Source organism: Oncorhynchus gorbuscha, linkage group LG23, assembly GCF_021184085.1.
Source record: "Oncorhynchus gorbuscha isolate QuinsamMale2020 ecotype Even-year linkage group LG23, OgorEven_v1.0, whole genome shotgun sequence".
In the NCBI taxonomy this organism is placed as follows: Eukaryota; Metazoa; Chordata; class Actinopteri; order Salmoniformes; family Salmonidae; genus Oncorhynchus; species Oncorhynchus gorbuscha.
The window spans coordinates 60,551,072-60,571,301 of NC_060195.1; the positions used below are offsets into that span (position 1 = coordinate 60,551,072).

General features: G+C 46.4%; 1 protein-coding gene across 7 annotated transcripts in view; it reads right to left on the reverse strand.

Moving 5' to 3' along the window:
• The window catches only part of LOC124010892 (vang-like protein 1), a 51,447-nt gene extending 36,331 nt beyond the window's left edge, over positions 1 to 15,116 (reverse strand). The window contains exons 1-2 of one of the 7 annotated variants that reach the window (XM_046323654.1): positions 14,695 to 15,116; positions 4,626 to 4,900 (exon numbers count right to left, since the gene is read on the reverse strand). In XM_046323654.1, the coding sequence (XP_046179610.1) occupies positions 4,626 to 4,696 (71 nt within the window). In that variant the 5' untranslated portion in view covers positions 4,697 to 4,900; positions 14,695 to 15,116. The other 6 variants (XM_046323659.1, XM_046323657.1, XM_046323656.1 and 3 more) reach the window with 6 other exon arrangements.
• Between the last annotated feature and the right edge of the window lie 5,114 nt (positions 15,117 to 20,230).

Genomic DNA, 20,230 nt, shown 5'->3' on the forward strand with positions numbered 1-20,230 from the left:
CGTTAGGCTCATCGGGAGAAATCGGTGTGACTGGCTGCTATGGAAGTAATGGACCTCTATAGAAGCCAATGTGTTGTGATAGAGAGGTGAACACATCGGTTTCCTGCCTCTATTCTGGGTTTCTCCCTTTTTGACCAGGACACGGTTTCCTATTGAAAATGACCGCAGCCAGCTTCCACAACCTCAGATGAACAATATCATAAAAATAGAATAATGCAACATGCAAAGATAAATTGGAACAGGATTAGAATTGTTAATAAACATATTTCTTCCCTGGGGCTGGGATATCTGAAGAGTCAGTCATAGTGGATTGACATTCTCCACCATTCATTTTCACTGGGGACTCCCAGAGAGGACATTGACATTACATTACTTCAAGCACTGCATGGTACTCCAGAAATAACAGGAGAGGCACCAAGAGACATTCAGAACTAACACGTTGAATCTAGAAGGAGGCGGAGATCGAAGTAATGCTTAAATAAATGATGGATATCATTACTAGTGCTACAATTAGTCCAGCGAGCAGCATGATCATCATTCACACTGACAGTGATGGTGATTCGTAACTGGAGGAGCCCTATTGGGAGATAGCTGGAGCCCTATTGGGAGATATAGCTGGAGCCCTATTGGGAGATAGCTGGTGAGGAGAGAGGGTGGGGGACTTATTACAGTAGTCATACTTACAGTACTCATTAATATGGTATGGTACTGTACTGCTGCACAGGCCAGGGTTGGGTAGAGGGTTGTACTACAAAGCAGGATCAAGGCGTTAGCCTGCTAACTTGCTTAAATATGATGGAAATACATTTTTGGAAAGATAAGCTTGAAATGGGCGTGGTCTACTTAACTCGACAACCAAAAACTCATATCTAAGTTTAGCTCCACGAACAAGAAAATAACTAGCTATTTCTGGTTGTTTATCAAAGTTAGCTGGCTTACTCATTGATACTCATTTGTGGTGTACCCCTCCAGCCAATAGGGGTTGTAAGTCACATCGGGGTAGGCTCAGTTAAGACGTTTATCCGGGAGTCGATGTAAAGATTGGATGACTCATACACGGGTACGTCTGGAGGCAGCTGCTTATGACTGGTGTGACTGTTTAAAATCAATGGAGGACGGATGATGAAGGAGAGAGTCTCGAGCACCCTTTTTATATCCCAGCCTGCCTTTCAGAAACAGACTTCAGGAAAGCAGAAAGTAGCTTGTGGGCAAATCAATGTGCAACTCTTCCTCCTCTCATCCTCCTCCTGCATCATTAGCACACGACGCCAGCCAGCCTCATTGCTATTCTGCAGCCCTCCTCTGGTATCATTTGATTAAAAAAGGAATTTGACTTCCAGCATGGCTTCCTGAAGCAGATGTGGCTTTTAGATGGAGGATGGAAGCCTGGCAACCTACGGCAGCGCCAAACCTGGGAGCGATTTCCACCGCAACACCCGCAGCTAAGTCTGACACTGTCTGTGCACCCCCTCTCACTGACACAGAGGGCTGTGGGAAACAAAGCCGATTTGCACCTCCTCCGCCAAGAGTCTGTCTGTGGATGAATTTGCTCGCTTTCCGCATGGCTGGCCAGTCAAACCACACACACACACACACACACACACCTGTGTAAAACAGGCACCGTGTCAAGGCGGAGCTCGGAGCCCAAGAAGCTCGGTACTCACTGCCAGTGTCAGCTAACGGGAGGATGACGAGGAGCCAAATACATAACCACACTCTCAGAATAATCATATTACAGGGAGAGCGAGAGGCCGTTTTCACTTCACCTTGAGAGAGTGGCTGTACTCAATGACACTGGCAGCTCTGCTCACTCTGTGTAACTGTAACAAGGAAGGGGGGGGGGGAACAGGCAAAGGTGTGGCTGTGGCGGATAGACAACATTAAACTAGCAAAGGTCATTTACTCAACCCTAAATCAACACAGCCACGGTCTCTATAGCTTCAAGCCTGGACATAGCACATTCATTTGCCCATCCCTCATAGTGACGGAGAGAATCCATGGCGGCAGCATTGCTCAATGACATTTCTCCACACAGCGTTGAGCCAGAGAGAGAGAGAGGCCCAGGGAGCAGTGTGTGATAGGGGCCGTGGTGAGGCCAGACTGTTGGCTAGGATTAGCTCCACTATCAGGTGACAGGGTACACAATGTATGACATGTACCAGTGTCTCCACTATAGCATTAATCAGGCACGGTGGGTGCCTCTCCTTGACCTGCTCTGTAGACGTTTCAGTTGGAAAGTTCAAAAGCAGCATGTGGGTAAGGGGGTATTTTCACTCCACTTGGCTTTTCCCATTAGCATCAACTCTAATAAGAAAGTTCCAGAAATAGGGTTGTCTCCCTAAAATGTGGCCTGCCTCAGAAAGGGGAACAGTTTGGGGAACCATAACACCCCCAAGCAGCAAAGGGATTAAAAGTTTGGCATGAGATAGTGAATTGAATAAATTACAACGTGTTAATCGAGTGTGCCGCCATATAATTGGAGTCCTACCAATCAAAAAGAGCCAATTTTCCACATGACTGCCTACCAATGTGAGAGTCACTAGTCAATGATCATTGGCCCGCTCCAGACACAGAAGAAGAGCCCCTCTCTGGAGAAGAGAAAGAAGCCTCGGAAGTTACTGACGTAACCTCAACGCCACCGTTGCGGCGGATGCTGAAAGGCAGGCGATCTTGGTCTGGGAGAATCGTCAGTCGGTGGCAAACTACTCTGGTGTCCTTAGAAAAGACCAAGCGCCACTGTCTACAGAGGCTCAGTGGCTTACAATGGGGACTGACTGGGTTCCCTGTGTATAAGTCGCGCTAGAGAGACGACGCCACAAAAACAGCAGCACGAGGCAGCGGTCCAGAGTCAGTGGGAGAGACGTCTGACACGGTACAGGATCACGCAGCTTGAGCCATGGTAATATCTTGGAAGTTCAGTCTCTGGTATCTTTTTAGCTTTAGTTGTGTACCAAGGCCAGACATGGGATCTCAGAGAGGCACACAGCTGTATACACAGCTGTTATATATATATATATATATATATATATATATATATATATATATATATATATATATATATATATATGTAGTCTGGCACAGATGTAATTAGACAATGGCAATCCAAAGCCTCTTCATGCATGGCACCCGTCAGAGTAAAAGGATTATCCTTCAGATGAGACAGGGGTTTTCAAAGCCAAGCGTTTCTCTTTTGTCTATTGAATTAGAGGCCTTAGCATAGTGGGAGAGGAGAGAGAGGAGCGAGTGGAAAGGAGTTTGGCAAGGAAGCCCTGTACCGCCTCTCCAATTTGCCATCACTCACTTCCTGCATCCCCAAACAGCACACTAAACCTTAAATAGTGCTCTACTTTTGACCAAAGCCCTGTGGGCCATGGGGGTCCTGGCCAGAAACAGTGCACTATATAGGGATTAGGGTGATCTTCAGGACACAGTCACTCTCTTCAGAGTTACAGATACAGGAAGAGAGGGAATAGGGTGATCTTCAGGACACAGTCACTCTCTTCAGAGTTACAGATACAGGAAGAGAGGGAATAGGGTGATCTTCAGGACACAGTCACTCTCTTCAGAGTTACAGATACAGGAAGAGAGGGAATAGGGGTGACTCTCTTCAGAGTTACAGATACAGGAAGAGAGGGAATAGGGTGATCTTCAGGACACAGTCACTCTCTTCAGAGTTACAGATAGAGGAAGAGAGGGAATAGGGTGATCTTCAGGACACAGTCACACTCTTCAGAGTTACAGATATAGGAAGAGAGGTGATTGGGTGGGAAAGTGAGTTCCACTCACCCACCTCCAACCCCACTTTAATTTACAAAAGCGTCCCCAGTTTTCGTTGCCTAGCTTCAGACTACACGGTCAAATTTCCCCCCGGGAGAACGTGAGAGGAGAGCTGGGGCAGAGGAGCGGAGAGGCCTCTCCATCCAGTGATACGCCTGCCCAAATCTATCCCATGGGAGTGGTGGTGACATCACTGGAGAGAGGGAGCGAGGGAGGAGGTCAAGTGGAGATTAACGAGGGCAGCTGCTGGCTTTTCAACACGTCTGGGGCTTGCGAGCGAGGGATCGGCGACTGACTGAAGCTGAGTGGGGTCTGACGCGGGAGAGAAGAGAGCATAGAGAGAAAGAAAAAGAGAGAGAGAGAGAGATAGAAAGCACACCAGAGGTTTCAGGGGGTCCCACCAGATTCAGTCGTAGAGGGATCCTTTCACCCTGGGTAACTGGTCCCAGAGAGAGAGAGGGAAGGAAGAGGGAGAGAGAGAGAGAGGGATGTGCTGGCTGGATAATGGAGGGACTGTGTGGAACAGGAGCCCCTTGCTTGTGGCCCTCTGTATCAGCTGAGCCATCAGTCAGGCCTCTTCAGCACCTGTCCCCCTCTCCCTTCCTGAGCCTGTCAGACACTGCTATTCCACTAATGACAGACAAATAACCCCACACTGCCCTGTGGTGGACAGATGGAGGGAGGGGAGGGAGGGGAAAGAGGGGATAGAGACCGAGTGGAATGAAGGTGAGAAAGAGAGGAAACAGGGTAGAAAAGGAAGCGAGGAAGAGAGAGCAATTTATTAGAGGTTTCGTGACCGTCTATCCTTCAAACTAGAGAGGGTATGAACGTGCATAACGTCCTCTTACCCATGTCTGTGGGATCCCCGGGAGCGACCAGAGTAGTACGAGTACCCTGAGTAGGTGGACTCCGTGTCCATGGCGACGAGGTCCTTCCTCCCGGGCGACTGGCCAAGGGCCTCGCTGAGGTTGCTGGGCTTTGCCGCAGGCAGACGCAGCGGGAGCTTGTGGGCAGTCTTGTCCGGTGGGAGGCGGAGCTCGCTCAGGAGATTGGCAGAGGCCGCAAGCTGTCGGGTGTCAATCTTGAAAGCAACCCTGAGGATTCCCGACTAGGAAACATCAACCTGGGGAGGAGACAGAGACAGCCAGGTCTGGTCAGAGGACAGACAGATGGACAGAGGACAGAAGTGGTGGTCTGCTATAGCCCAGTTGATACTGAAAGACAAGAATGTGTGTTGCAGATGGATCTGGACAGCTGGGGTCTCTGCACATAGCTTCCACTTCACCTTTTTCTCTGGAATTAACATTCCAGGAGATAAATATGAGAAAAACACAACCGCTTCACTAAAGCAGCATTTGACATTCCCATTAGGCAGGATGGGGAAATCATTATTTTAATGAAGATTCTATGGGAGGGATCGCTCACACACACACACACACACACACACACACACACACACACACACACACACACACACACACACACACACACACACACACACACACACACACACACACACACACACACACACACACACACACACACACACACACACACCAATTGAAGCTTGACACAGGAGAGATTTGGAACCATTGGACTAGTTTCTGTTGATTCTAATATAAAAGGTTGTGAAAGGCTCTTCTTACTTCTAACCTCCTTGACAACCCAAACCTACAGCAGTTTACAGAGAGTGTAAGCACTAAGCACACCCACAAACAACAGAATAGCAGCAGACCTAGCTATGAATCCCTCCCTCAACAAATAGACCTTTCCACAGACAGACTGGCCTACGAGAAGAGAGATTGAATTGGAATGTTGTGCAGAGCATGCAGGTCTACGTCTGGAGCTTCAACAAAACAATGGTCGGATGCAGAGCAACAAACCCATTTCCCTCGCCGACCCCGGTCTCACACACCCCCCATCTCCAGAGGAAAATCTGGCAGTGACCTGCCCCTCTCTCCCAGCCTTCCACTAGCGTGACATCATCACACAGACAAAGTGCCCCAGGTAAAACAGTGTTTGGTTATCCCATTATTAAACCAAGAAGCTTTCAGAGGGGAATTGAGACAACCAGCCAACAACACACAAACAGATACCGTAAAATATCCAATTTAGCTTTAGGCCTATATTCTGTGTTTTAGTCTCTAATCTTGGAAACATTCTTTCCCAAGAGGATCAATCTCCCAGAAAAACGCTAAAGGCTGTGTGGATGCAGAGGAGAGCCGTAACTTAAACATCAAGCGGATTTCAATATCAAAGGGAGAATTTTCTTCTTTAAAAAAAAAAAAACTCCCCACTAATTCCATACCATTAGTTCTACTCCTAGACCCGGCTGAAGACTTTACAGCATCCACTAGGAGACGCAGGTCTGATAAGAGCGTTTATTGGGTGCCCTTGATTTGACTACATGTACAGGAGGATATGATGTAACAGTTGTTCTTAAATGACCGAAGGGAAGAGGGAACAGAAGTGAAAAGGGCAGAAACAGGCGTAGTGAAACAACAGGGATTACGATTAGGCACATGGCTGAGTAACAACGCCTGGGGAAACAGGGAGAGCCATGTGAGCAGGGAGAGCTGGGGACAGGCGTACACACACACACACACACACACACACACACACACACACACACACACACACACACACACACACACACACACACACACACACACACACACACACACACACACACACACACACACACACACACTCACACACACACACACTCACACACTCACACACACACACACACACACACACACTCACACACACACGACAGGTAAACCATCAAGGAGGTAGACAGAGAGCCTCTAACAGCTGGAGGTAACGGGACAGGAAGGGGAACGGAGCACGCTACATAAAGTCACACGCATCAATGCAATAATATGGCAGAAGAGCTGATAAGCCAAGCTTGCAACGTACACTTCTCAACAGCGCCAGCATCATTCATCGTACAACACTAAGGATTCCATTTTGACCTAGAACCATCCAATCACATTTAAAGACGAATTCAATGAAAATGTAGCATTTCAGAAAGGAGCGTTGACAAAGTGATGACAGATGTTGTATTGCAACACAGGTGATAAATAATGTATACAGCACAGGAGGCTGGTGGCACATTAATTGGGGCGGACAGGCTGGTGCTAGCGATTGGAGCGGAAGCAGTGGAATCGTATCAAAAACATGGTTTCCAGGTGTTTGATGCCATTCCATTTGTTCCATTCCGGACATTATAATGAGCCGCCCTCCTCTTGTATACAGCTGGCTTGTATTGGGCCAAAATCCCTAGTGAAATCTTCACTGTAAACAAGGAGCTGAAGGAGAGAGGTTAAAGTGAACATTGTTGAATTTACAAACGTATCCCAGAAACGAGCACACTCACTGGAGTGTACACTTAAAGCATGCCAACTCCCATGACCCCTTGCAGCAGAGGAAATCCACTCGAACTGACCCATATCTGTTGTGAAAATTAACTAGAGTGCTACAGTCACCACTCTCCGTCGCCTCCACAGTCACCACTCTCCGTCGCCTCCACAGTCACCACTCTCCGTCGCCTCCACAGTCACCACTCTCCGTCGCCTCCACAGTCACCACTCTCCGTCGCCTCCACAGTCACCACTCTCCGTCGCCTCCACAGTCACCACTCTCCGTCGCCTCCACAGTCACCACTCTCCGTCGCCTCCACAGTCACCACTCTCCGTCGCCTCCACAGTCACCACTCTCCGTCGCCTCCACAGTCACATCCTGCTGTCCTGACGTGTTTGGAGTTAGCAGTATGCGTGCTCATTCAAACACTTTTGGACTATCACAAGTGTAACAGTTTTGCTTCCGTTCCTCTCCTCGCCCCTACCTGGGCCAGAACCAGGGACACTCTGCACACACCGACAACTGCCTCCCACAAAGCATCGTTACCTATGGCTCCGTTACCTATGGCCACGGCCCTTGAAGAGCAAAGGAAACAACTACTTCAAGGTCTCAGAGCTAGTCACGTCACCGATTGAAACGCTATTAGCACACACCCCGCTAACTAGCTAGCCGGTTACACAAGCAAAGCTCACTTCTGCACACATTAACCATGTTGATTAACTACCGCAGCAGTCACAACTGAAGCCATGGGAAGTAGAGCGGGGCTCGAACTCTCCCTTGGGGCACTCTCTCTGTTTTCATAACCACATTTGTTCCAGTCGTTTCACTGAAAAGAACTGCTCATCCAAGATACTGCCCCGTGTCATCTTATCTGCCACTTAGAAAGGAAAACTTGGGGTGAATGTAAACAGTGACCCATATAGTGTGTGTGTGTGTGTGTGTGTGTTTGCACATGGGGATTGAGAAAGCTAGTTCTATCAAACAAAGTCTGGATATTTTGACAGCACTCTTGTTGACACGCTTTTATACGTCTGAATCATCGGAGGGAATACTGAACAACATGATGACAAACCTCTCTAAGGCTGTTTTATTCTACAGAAGAGCCAGCTGCCAGCTCAGTCAATGTGCCGGTCCAGCAATCAAAATAGTTTTGGTGCTGCTTTTAGACAGGTCGCACAATTCTGATCTTTTTTTCACTAATTGACCAATCAGATCAGCACTGAAATATTTGATGTGATTGGTCAAAAGACCAGCCGGAAAAATCAAGACTCTGGCCAGAGTGAGGCAGGGCTACAGGCACTCTGGCCAGAGTGAGGCAGGGCTACAGGCACTCTGGCCAGAGTGAGGCAGGGCTACAGGCACTCTGGCCAGAGTGAGGCAGGGCTACAGGCACTCTGGCCAGAGTGAGGCAGGGCTACAGGCACTCTGGCCAGAGTGAGGCAGGGCTACAGGCACTCTGGCCAGAGTGAGGCAGGGCTACAGGCACTCTGGCCAGAGTGAGGCAGGGCTACAGGCACTCTGGCCAGAGTGAGGCAGGGCCTGACAGGCACTCTGGCCAGAGTGAGGCAGGCTACAGGCACTCTGGCCAGAGTGAGGCAGGGCTACAGGCACTCTGGCCAGAGTGAGGCAGGGCTACAGGCACTCTGGCCAGAGTGAGGCAGGGCTACAGGCACTCTGGCCAGAGTGAGGCAGGGCTACAGGCACTCTGGCCAGAGTGAGGCAGGGCTACAGGCACTCTGGCCAGAGTGAGGCAGGGCTACAGACACTCTGGCCAGAGTGAGGCAGGGCTACAGACACTCTGGCCAGAGTGAGGCAGGGCTACAGACACTCTGGCCAGAGTGAGGCAGGGCTACAGACACTCTGGCCAGAGTGAGGCAGGGCTACAGACACTCTGGCCAGAGTAAGGCAGAGGGCCTGGGTTGAGGACTACAGACAGACTATAGACACTCCAACCAGGGTAAAGGTACTGCTACAGGAGCCCAGACAGAGCCCAGACAGAGCCCAGACAGAGCCCAGACAGAGCCCAGACAGAGCCCAGACAGAGCCCAGACAGAGCCCAGACAGAGCCCAGACAGAGCCCAGACAGAGCCCAGACAGAGCCCAGACAGAGCCCAGACAGAGCAAATAAGGCTGGTTCTGCAGAGAGCATCACAGAGGCATTTCCATCTCCTGTGCTAATCCTTTTAAGAATGAGGGATGAAATGGATTAACAGGGTGAAAAAGATGGGGTTGAGGTCCCTGCCAGGATGGGGGTCAGAGAGAGAATACCACAATCACCTTGCCAGTCACCACCTGCTCAACAACCCAGCTAAGCTGCTTTGTCAACGAATTTGGCCAAACTGGGTTTCAATTGAAGATGTTGGTGACTGAAGGCAGCTTTAAGGGCTGTCTTCAACAGATCTATAAGGGAAACACTCATCTGGTCCCTGGTCTTTACTTAGAGTGGTGCCAGTGGCCGTGCAGCACTAAAGCTGAAGACGCTGTGCCACCCCCCACACACACACACTACTTAGGGAAGTCAGGTTATCCGCCACAGCCGAAGCCAGCAGCGTTTGCCTGCCTCTGATTTGGTCTACGGCGGGACAAGCTGGCGTTTGCCTGCCAATGAGAGCCTCCTTGTTAATCTTCCTCCATTCAGCCGCTCTCTTCCTGTTTACACTGGATAAACATCCTCTCACTATGAAGGACCACACCCTCAGAGAGCCGGGAGACAGAGGCATGATCTGCAAGGTAGAGAAACACACACACACACACACAGGTGTGACTCTGGGATTCATGCTTGAGGAACTGCGGGAGTGTAAATACCCACGAGTGAAACGCACAAGATGACAAACATGCGGCAGCACACCATCAGAGCAAAGAAACAAGAAAACGACCATCTAACCAGTCAGCTCACTAACAAAGCCGCATCAAGTGCCTGCTAACCAAATCCAAACCCAGACAGACCCTCAAGGCCGCCCCCCCCCGACACATCCTTCCTCCAGAGCAGGCTGTCGTAACGGTCTGGTGATAACAGAGCAAACAAAACGACAACAGAACAACGCAGCAACGGTGACGTCCTGTAGCTCATTCTTTGTGAGAAAAAAAAACAAACATTTTTATTGCCTTTTTCATCCTTACGGTAAAAGGTAGTTTTGTTCATTCATGGTTTCCACAGCGACAGCGAGTCCACAGATTGGTCTTGTAATTCCAACCAAGCTTCCGGCGCCAAAGACAGTAATCTAATCCCACTGTATAGGACAGCCTAATTTACAGATCCTTCACTACTCACAGCCTTTAAATAGGAGATGGGACTCTCTCCCAAACTGGGGAAGAGAAACTAGACTACTGTACTTTCCCAAAAAGACAGCTTAATTCTCTCCAGTGACCGAGTCTAAGCACAAAGCTCTGCCAACCGGGGAAGGTATTCAGGGACAAAGGGGAGCCCTGACTGAAGCTGTCTCCTGCTAGCCTGTGACCAGGAAGTACAGCTGTGCGGTGTGCCTGACAGAGCCCCTCCCACACCTCACCACAACATAAGCAAAGGGCCTATTAAAAGCTCATCATCATTACCAGCCAATGATATGTCCGACCTTCATTAGCCAAAGATAGTCTCTAACCCATCTCCTCTGACAGAGTGAATAGGACAGTCGTTGCACTGGCCTGGTATTCCAGCTAGGCCATACGTATCAGAGGCAAACAGCTCTGTTGTGGTGGTGCGGATGTGAGGAACTAAGACCTTTTAGCTGAGACACAGAGAGGAAACAACACTGACATTTGTCCAAGCAGCTCCCGACGAGGCCACGCCCTTCCTGTCCTGTTTGTGTTTTTCCCACATGAAACAATATTCATTGAGTATGCATGTACATATGCATACCGGTACACACACATCCCCCTCATACGTCTCACTGTAAAAATCTACTTGGACTCTATTAACTACAAGCTAACACAAGCGTAACGAAAGACAAGCTGAACACGGGAGAGACTTATTCAGTTAAAAAAGGTAACAACGTGATTCATCTGAGACGCCGGAGGAGGGGAGTCGACCGAGGGAAGAAACACGAGTCAGCGACTGAATGTGTTCTTTGGAATCACATGGTCATCGAGATGCTGTCCATGGAGCGTATGAACCCATTAATTGCATCAACATTCCAGAATGTCCCCCTCTCTCCCAGCCATTCATTAGTGTCAGAGATGCAGAGAAACAAATCGCAAAAAATGAAACCCTATTCCCTTTATAGTGCACTACCTTTGACCAGGACACATACGGCTCTGGTCAAACATATTGCACTATAAAGGGAAGAGGGTGCCATTTGGGACTCACAAGAGAGGCAGACACCACAAGAGCGGCAGACACCACAAGAGCGGCAGACACCACAAGAGCGGCAGACACCACAGGTTATTAAGGCGGAGTTTAGACAGGCTGCTCTATTCTGATCTTTTTTGTTTTTTACTAATTGGTCTTTCGACCAATCAGACCAGCTCTGAAAAAGATCTCATGTGAAACGAACTGATGCGATTGGTCAAAATACCAATTTGTCTGGTAAAAAAATATCCTAATTGGGCTGCCTGTCTAAACACAGCCTTAGAGCCAAGAGAGACAGCTCTCATAGTACATGAGGAGCATAATACTTCAGCTGTGATTTCTCTATTCAAAATGATAAACTCAAAAACAGGAGGAGGCACTGTGTAATAAATACCTAGTTTCCAAGGTGTAGCCTGTTACTGTAATGTTGCGGCAGTGTTACAGTCCGTGTTGCAGCACTTTGGCTTCCAAACATACTGGATTAATGGATTCAAATAAGATAAGATGAAGAACCCCCTTCTTGCTGTTCTATGTACTTTGAATGTTGCACATTATCTAAGATTACGGCAAAAGATGTCCTCTTGGACTTTTTCCAGGATGCAGCTCTGTCTCTCTGTCCTTCTGTAGCTGAGCTGAGGCACTTGATTGGTGACTACTCCTTCCACCTGGTTTGCCATCACATCTCTCTCGATCGCCGACACAAAGACCACAATGCTACACCTACAGCTCTCACAGGGGCAGCATCCCTCCTAAAGCTCTCACAGGGGCAGCATCCCTCCTAAAGCTCTCAGAGGGGCAGCATCCCTCCCCATCCATGTTGACGATCACTCACCCGCTGTCACTCACACGAGGAGCTTATGACAGTTATCATGTCATCGGCTTTCGACTATTCTCTTTGCTGACGTGAAGAGACGCACAAACAGAAACCATTTAGCCTACCAGAATGGAGAGCGCGGCAGGAGGATGACTTGTTCAAATCCCACAAGGAAACGACCTATAAATCACACTTCTCTGATGTTAGGCTCGGTGTACAGATAAAAGATATGATAATGGACCTGTGAATTATTCATGGTCAGACAGGAAGATATATCAGTCTTCACAAGTGAGTGTGTTTCTCTTGTCTGAGACAAGTCAGTCATGTTTCACAACACAAAGGGAGTTTCATTGTTCAGCGTTTCCTAAGCACTACCACCAACCAACCATCCTGGTTCTTACTGCAACTAGGGGTGGGGGAGTCGAGACTGCTAGTCTACAATGCTCATAGCCGTGGAGTTTCAATAGAGCTGTATATTGGAGTCAACTCCATCTGAACATCTAGAGAATTTAGGTAGGTTAGCTACATCTTATTCGCACAGTCTGCAAATGATTAAACACTGAGAAAATGTTTGGGTTTGTTTATTCAACACAGATGTACCATCTACTGTGGTTTGTCATGGTCTGTTCAGCTGAATTACCATACCGGTCTATTGTATGTTTTGGGATTTTCAGGTCTGGGTGACACTCAATGGCACTACTATGTAACATATTCCAAGGCCCGCATAGTTTAGAAGGCCCGCATAGTTTAGAAGGCCCGCATAGTTTAGAAGGCCCGCATAGTTTAGAAGGTCCGCATAGTTTAGAAGGCCCGCATAGTTTAGAAGGCCCACATAGTTTAGAAGGTCCACATAGTTTAGAAGGCCCACATAGTTTAGAAGGCCCACATAGTTTAGAAGGCCCACATAGTTTAGAAGGCCCACATAGTTTAGAAGGTCCACATAGTTTATAAGGCCCACATAGTTTAGAAGGCCCACATAGTTTAGAAGGCCCACATAGTTTAGAAGGCCCACATAGTTTAGAAGGTCCACATAGTTTAGAAGGCCCAGATAGTTTAGAAGGCCCAGATAGTTTAGAAGGCCCAGATAGTTTAGAAGGCCCAGATAGTTTAGAAGGCCCACATAGTTTAGAAGGCCCACATAGTTTAGAAGGTCCACATAGTTTAGAAGGCCCACATAGTTTAGAAGGCCCACATAGTTTAGAAGGCCCACATAGTTTAGAAGGCCCACATAGTTTAGAAGGCCCACATAGTTTAGAAGGCCCACATAGTTTAGAAGGCCCACATAGTTTAGAAGGCCCACATAGTTTAGAAGGCCCACATGAAATGTTGGATTATTATGAATCCATTTATACAACACTGTCTTGAACAGTGTTTCAACAAAATCCTACCTCATTGGCGAGAAGTTCTTAAAATGGCCAGACTACATTCAGAATACAAAACACAGACAGTCCAGAAGGTTCAGGTAGCACTTTACATTACATTGTTACACCTTCACTACAGCCTGGCTAACACCAAGCATGTGGTGAAGGCAAATCATGGGAATTCTACCAATTTATTCCGTACTCTTAACAAAATGCAAAGTGGTCGTTTTCGGATTGGACTGTCATTTTCATACAACAGCATATTCAGACTGTAGTAGAGCTATACAGCTGTTTCTCTGCCCGATCCTACCTGTAAACCCAAATGGCAGACTTCCGTAGGAAACTCCCTGGTCTCTGCAAGGCCTCCCGAGCCCTGCCCAGACAGTTGGTTCAACAACCAACATATTCACAAACACTAAGGAGCAAGCTAATGTTTAAGGAGAACTGTCTATGACATGAAACTGTCTGCACGAGCGTGAATGATATCAATGAGCCATTGTGCAACATTGTTTTTGGAGGCGCAACGCTGTCGCTGATGGTAACAAGGTGGCCAGACTGAGCTACAAACGAATTCGGTCAACCGTGTGCAGAAAGTGGTTCAAAGTTAAGTCTGAAAGTGTGTTTGAGACTTTTGAGTTATGTTATTATTGAGTCAATTGAATTGAAAAAACAAGCGATTGTTGTCATTCTAGGTGTAACGCTTTAGAAAACATTAACTCCTGCTTTACATGACTTCCAAGGGTTAACTTTACACCCTACGTTGGCTGACTGCAGTCCTTTAGATTGAGGGAATTCTAAATCACATTTTCTCTCCACATGTAGCCTACAGCTCATGTAGCGTATTAGAAAAGACAAACGGTTACTCGTAGGTTGTACTGTTGTAATACAATGTAGGCCTGCCTACCTGTAAAAAAAATAACACATTTCCACCGAATAAAAATAATTAGTAGTGTAGCTTACATCAAGCAGGAACAAGCCAACCAAACTCCCAATTTACATCGGGCTCAATCGCACTCCTAAAATGCACGAACAACTCCTCAACGTGGGATGCAGACGTTGGAATTCTGACTGTTTCGCGCAGGGCTACTCACCTTCACTGGAGGTAAACCATTCCAAGAAGAGATTTCATCCAGAAATGTAAATCGCATATGTCTCCCTTCAAGCACACGGTTACAGTCGGGACCCAGCCCGGGTTCAAGCCGTTGTACAAGGGGGCAGCACTTACATGATGAGAGAAAGGAAAATGTGTAGTGCGACAATGGTGCGCTAGGGGGGAATGGTGATGGCTGTTAACTGTCAAGTGATTACAGTAGGCTGTACAATGCAAATATAGTCAAATAGGATAACACCGCAGCACCAAATGACTTAGCAAAATCTTATTCACTTGTCTGACAAGTAGGCTACAGGTGTTTGCGATTCATTTCTGAGTCAGAGTCCAGTTCACATCCACATTTCAAACCTTCAGTGAGTGTCAGGAACACCCGCAGCTCGGCTCTGTTAGGTGGATTTGTCACAAGTGGGAAAAGTGACAGGAGAGTGCAAATAGCTTAGGGTTTGGTGCCATAGAAACCAGGCAAAGTAAAACAACATTCTGCCCCCGGTGGATGTTTTCAGTGAGGTGCACATTAAATGCAATGTATTCTTATAAGCAGTAGCGGATTTAGGGATTGGCGGCATCTTTCCGGGCTTGGGGCGCCCGCACAAAAATAATAATAAATAAATATTCCGAATGGAGACATTTGCGCGATCGGTTTTCTATGGCACATTTGCACGTCCCGTCAATGATTTCATGTCACGGCCTGGGACTGTGGGTCAATTAACCTTGTCGGAGTGGGCGTCTTGATTCTAGTTTGTGAGCTAGGCAGGTTGCTGCATGGGAAGGTCTCCCACTCAGAAGTATGAGATGGTGTGGTGGCGGTGGTATGTTGACCTCAGGTCTCCCCACTGGAAGCCCGAGGTAGGGGGAGCGGGGGGATCTATCAGATAGCCCACCTCTACCTTTGTACAGGACTGCAATTAGTTGTGCAATTTAGTTTGTGTGTTTCTTGTTTGAAGTGCAATAGTGTAATAATCAGGTTCTCTTCTTTATAAGTGTGTTATTTTATTTGTGTGATATAGGATTTGTGCAATTTAGTTTTATTTGTGTGATATAGGATTTGTGCAATTTAGTTTTATTTGTGTTTTTTTGTTAGCAAATGGGTAATAGTTTAATAATTAAATTATATTTTTTACTTGTATTTATATACCGCAATATGTTTCTATTTGTCCAAATGTCTGAATAAAAATTACAGTTAGTGCAGAATGGAGCTTATTTTTATGGGGGGCGCTGAAGGGGAGGGGGGGTTGGCCCAGGGATTCATGCAAGCTAGAACCGCCACTGCTTTTAACTCATATATGCACTTAGCCTAACTGTAATTTATTAATCTGAATATGAACATTCAAATCAAATTTTATTGGTCACATTCACATGGTTAGCAGATATTAATTGCCAGTGTAGCGAAATGCTTGTGCGTCTAGTTCCGACAGTGCAGCAATATCTAAAAAGTAACATCTAACAATTCCACAACAGATAGCTAATACTCACAAATGTAAGTAAATGAATGGAATAAGAATATATAAATATATGGATGAGCAATGACAGAGCGGCATAGTTGTGCAATTTAGTTTGTAGATAGTATAGAAGACAGTATATAAATATGAGATGAGTAATGCAAGATATGTAAACATTAAAGTGGCATTATTAAAGTGACTAGTGTTCCATTTATTAAAGTGGCCAATGATTTCAAGTCTGTAAGTAGGCAGCAGCCTCTCTGTGCTAGTGATGGCTGTTTCACAGTCTGATGGCCTTGAGATTAGAAGCTGTTTTTCAGTCTCTCAGTCCCTGCTTTGATGCACCTGTAATGACCTCGCCTTCTGGATGGTAGCGGGGTGAACAGGCAGTGGCTCGGGTGGATGTTGTCCTCAATTATCTTTTTGGCCTTCCTGGGACATAGGATGCTGTAGGTGTTCTGGAGGGCAGGTAGTTTGCCCCCAGGGATGCGTTGTGCAGACCGCGCCACCCTCTGGAGAGCCCTGTGGTTGTGGGCGGTGCATTCACCAGGCTTATCCCATTATATAGATTCTAGAATAATGAAATGTATCCTGTAATATAAAGTGCCATCCTCTTGCTTGAGTACCATCATGGTTTATCTCATTGCAACATGAACAAAGCAGATGAGTGATTAGCATCATGTTTTATCAGTGCAGTCCATCAGACCTTAGAGAGATATTGTAGGGTGTAATGAATACTCAAGTTGTAGATTCACGAGCAGTGCGCAACGTGTTTATTTCACCTTCGCAGAAGGCAGGAATTGTGGTCACAGGCAGGCAATGGTCATACACAGGTAGGCAAACAGGCAGGTGAATCAAAACTAGGACTGAAGGCTATAACTGGTTCTCACAAACAAGCTAGGAAAAGGCTTACTAGAGTCAAAATGAACAATACCTCACAAAGGTACAAAAAGAATGAACTGAACTAAATAAGGAGCTGATGAGACCAGGTGAGAAACTAATACAGGTGAGATCAATGAACAAAAATGAAAGACAGAGCTACGTTCAAGAACACAACAAAACAGAACACAAGGTTGACTTAGAAAATAAATACAGAACCTTGACACAGGGTGCAGTCAGTCAAAGACAACAAAGAGCTCGGTGACGCCTTAGCGCTGGCTCTTAAAGGTGGAATGTAAATAATGTGTTGTTTTTTTCCCCCTCAGACCTCCAGAGCCTCTATGCCAGTCGAGGTCAGATGATGTCAATGATGTGTCAGTCTGTAAAATACCCTCAGAGCACCTCATTGGCAAGGAGTCTGCTCTGAAGACCAATCGATTCTCAATTATTTCACCTCTCCCCCACCCAGATGCGTGGAACAGGAAATACTAGGAACTGTTCCAAACAGGTTTAGTGTATTATTCATTTATAATACAAATATTTTTTTTAAATCTAACACAGCAAAGCTGCTGAGCAGGGAGATGACATCATGCGATGACAGCATGTGTATTTTGGCCTCTTCAGCCCCCCACCTCCAAAAATACCTCCTCCCCTCAGCAGAGAATAAAGGTCATGACCAGGACATGACCCCCTGACCCTTCATTTCTGTCCCTCCCCACTGAGGGCCATGCAAACACAGAGGCTGGGGAAAGGAGGTTGAACTAACAAGTACATAATCTCATTCTAAGGTTCAATGAATGGTGAGGTTGATAAAAGTGGATCATCAGGGTTATTTACCTGTATGTTGACAGAAACATGAGGTGACAACAAGGCGGCTTAAGACTACCAGTATGCTCCTAAAACTCACTCATCACACAGTTACATCATTTAGCAGACAGTCTTATCCAGAGCAATTTACAGGAGAAACCATGGTTAAGTGCCCTGCTCAAGAGTACAGACAGATTTTTCACCTAGTTGGTTCTGGGATTTAAACCAGCGACCTTTCAGTTATTGGACCAAAGATCGTAACCACTAGGCTACCTGCCGCATATTAGTCAAGGTCAATCCCTGAGACTATATGACATGTTTGGTCAATAGCCTGGACACCTCATTATAACAGAGCATTAAATTGAGCATGGGGTTTTCTCAGATTTTAAGGTTAGTGCGCCCCGCTCTGGCCATATAAGAGTAGTACAGTTGCATTACAGTATAACGTGCAGCGCTGCACAAGCTGTTGTGCTTTTGTGAATTGCCATTGGGATACCGAGACCACGTTATGTTGATGTTTTTCAAATATATTGGGGTTTGAGATAATGTTTTCGTTTTATGCTGGCAAGGATGGATAAATAACATGACCTTTACAATTGAATAGTTTGTTTTACTTTAGTTTTACACTGATAATGAACATATTTTTGTGTCATATTTTGCAATGTTTTTGAATTTTAAAAAAGTAATCCTACAGACCATCTTCAGCTAATTCGAAACACTGGCTAACAGTACAACCAAGCTATATTGGCTATTTATTATCATTGCAAGTTTGCAAACAACATTTTCTTGATGTTCTCAAGTAAGCATTACTTCATTAAATAGGACAGCACAAGTTGACAAAAGAGACCCGTCCCCTCACCAATCAATCATTTTGAGTGAAAGCAGTGAATCTGATTAGACAGTTCTATGGGTGTGCGAGGCAAGCTCTCGCATTTAACTCGGCACGCGTGTGGTGTGTCACAGCACCCACTATCAGATTTTGCTTTTATTCATGAAGGTAAGCGTCGCGTGCAGATGGTCTCTATTGAGCATGCAAGGTGGGCCCATGAGATCATTAAATTTAGTGTCCTGAAGATGGATGGATCCCTCCCCGAAGACACACAGTTTATGAGTTTAGGGATTTTGGTAAAAAGAAAAAGAGAAATTAAAGCATGTAAAATGAAGACGAAGTGAAAAGAGATGCAGCTTATGAGACCACACACACACACACAAACACACATCAACAAGGATGTTATTTGGGCTGACTTGGATTCTACAAATCGTCTTTTACCTAAATGAGATATTCTCACTGCAATTTCATTCAGTGTGTGTGACAAATTATTTGTATTTGCGTATTTTGAATTTAGTTTGCCTGCTGAACCATCAAAATGTGAAAAATGGTTGTGCTCCTTTTTTATTGGTCTGGGCATGTGTGCGGGCAAGAGCAAGACAAAATATAATGAGATACATCTATGCTTTTCTCGTTTAAAAAAAAATCGTTTTTCGATCCTCCATGTCATTTTAGATTGAACATTTCACATTTCTATTTCAAAGGCCTCAGATGCACTACCAGGACTGAAAAAGCCTTATTCGTGGTCAGAAATAATCAAAGTATTGTTTCTCCTTTTAAATCTGGAAACATCAAATACACAACAATTGGAAAACAAATCGTAAACAAATTCAAAGCTCTTGAATGTGGCATATTAACGTGCCAGATTGGGACGTGTAGTATTGGATAATGTATGCATTGCACACACACCTTATGACATGTCCACTGTACAGATGGTAGGAGCGTGAGTCTGAATGACAGCGGGACTATCCAGGGCTGCTGACGCATTGTGAGGTCCGCGACGCCTTCAATACCCAGAGTTAATGAGAACAGACTGACTCGCTTTTTTTTCACCCTCCCCGTTTCCATTCATCTCTTCCCGTGTCTCTCCTCCTCCTCTCCTCTTCGCCTCTCTGCCCGTTTCCATCTGTTTGGAGACAAAGGGCCACGAGCCAGCTCGAGCCCTGGGACCCTGCTGGTGAAGTGCGCAGGGATAATGCGTCCCATCCCGTGGGTCGCATTTCAACACATGGACCTGCCTTTGTCCTGCTGTGTGCTGCTCGCTGCTTAAAAGGACCCACACACACTTCACAACACACACCTCTGATGGGGATGGACGAGAAGAGGAGCGGAGGAAGCAGGAGTGGAGGAGAGGGATGGGGGGGTGCCTTGAACATTGATAATTGTTACAATATCCAGAGTGGAGAGAAAAAAAAGGTAAAGGATTCAAAACAGAGGTACAAAACCCTCAAATGCTGTTCCTCTCTTCCTCACACAGGGAACATATGGCTGTTTGTTGTCATATTTGTTTTGTCCCTAGCAAATTCACACAAAGCTATCAAGCCCCTTAGAATGAAAGAATG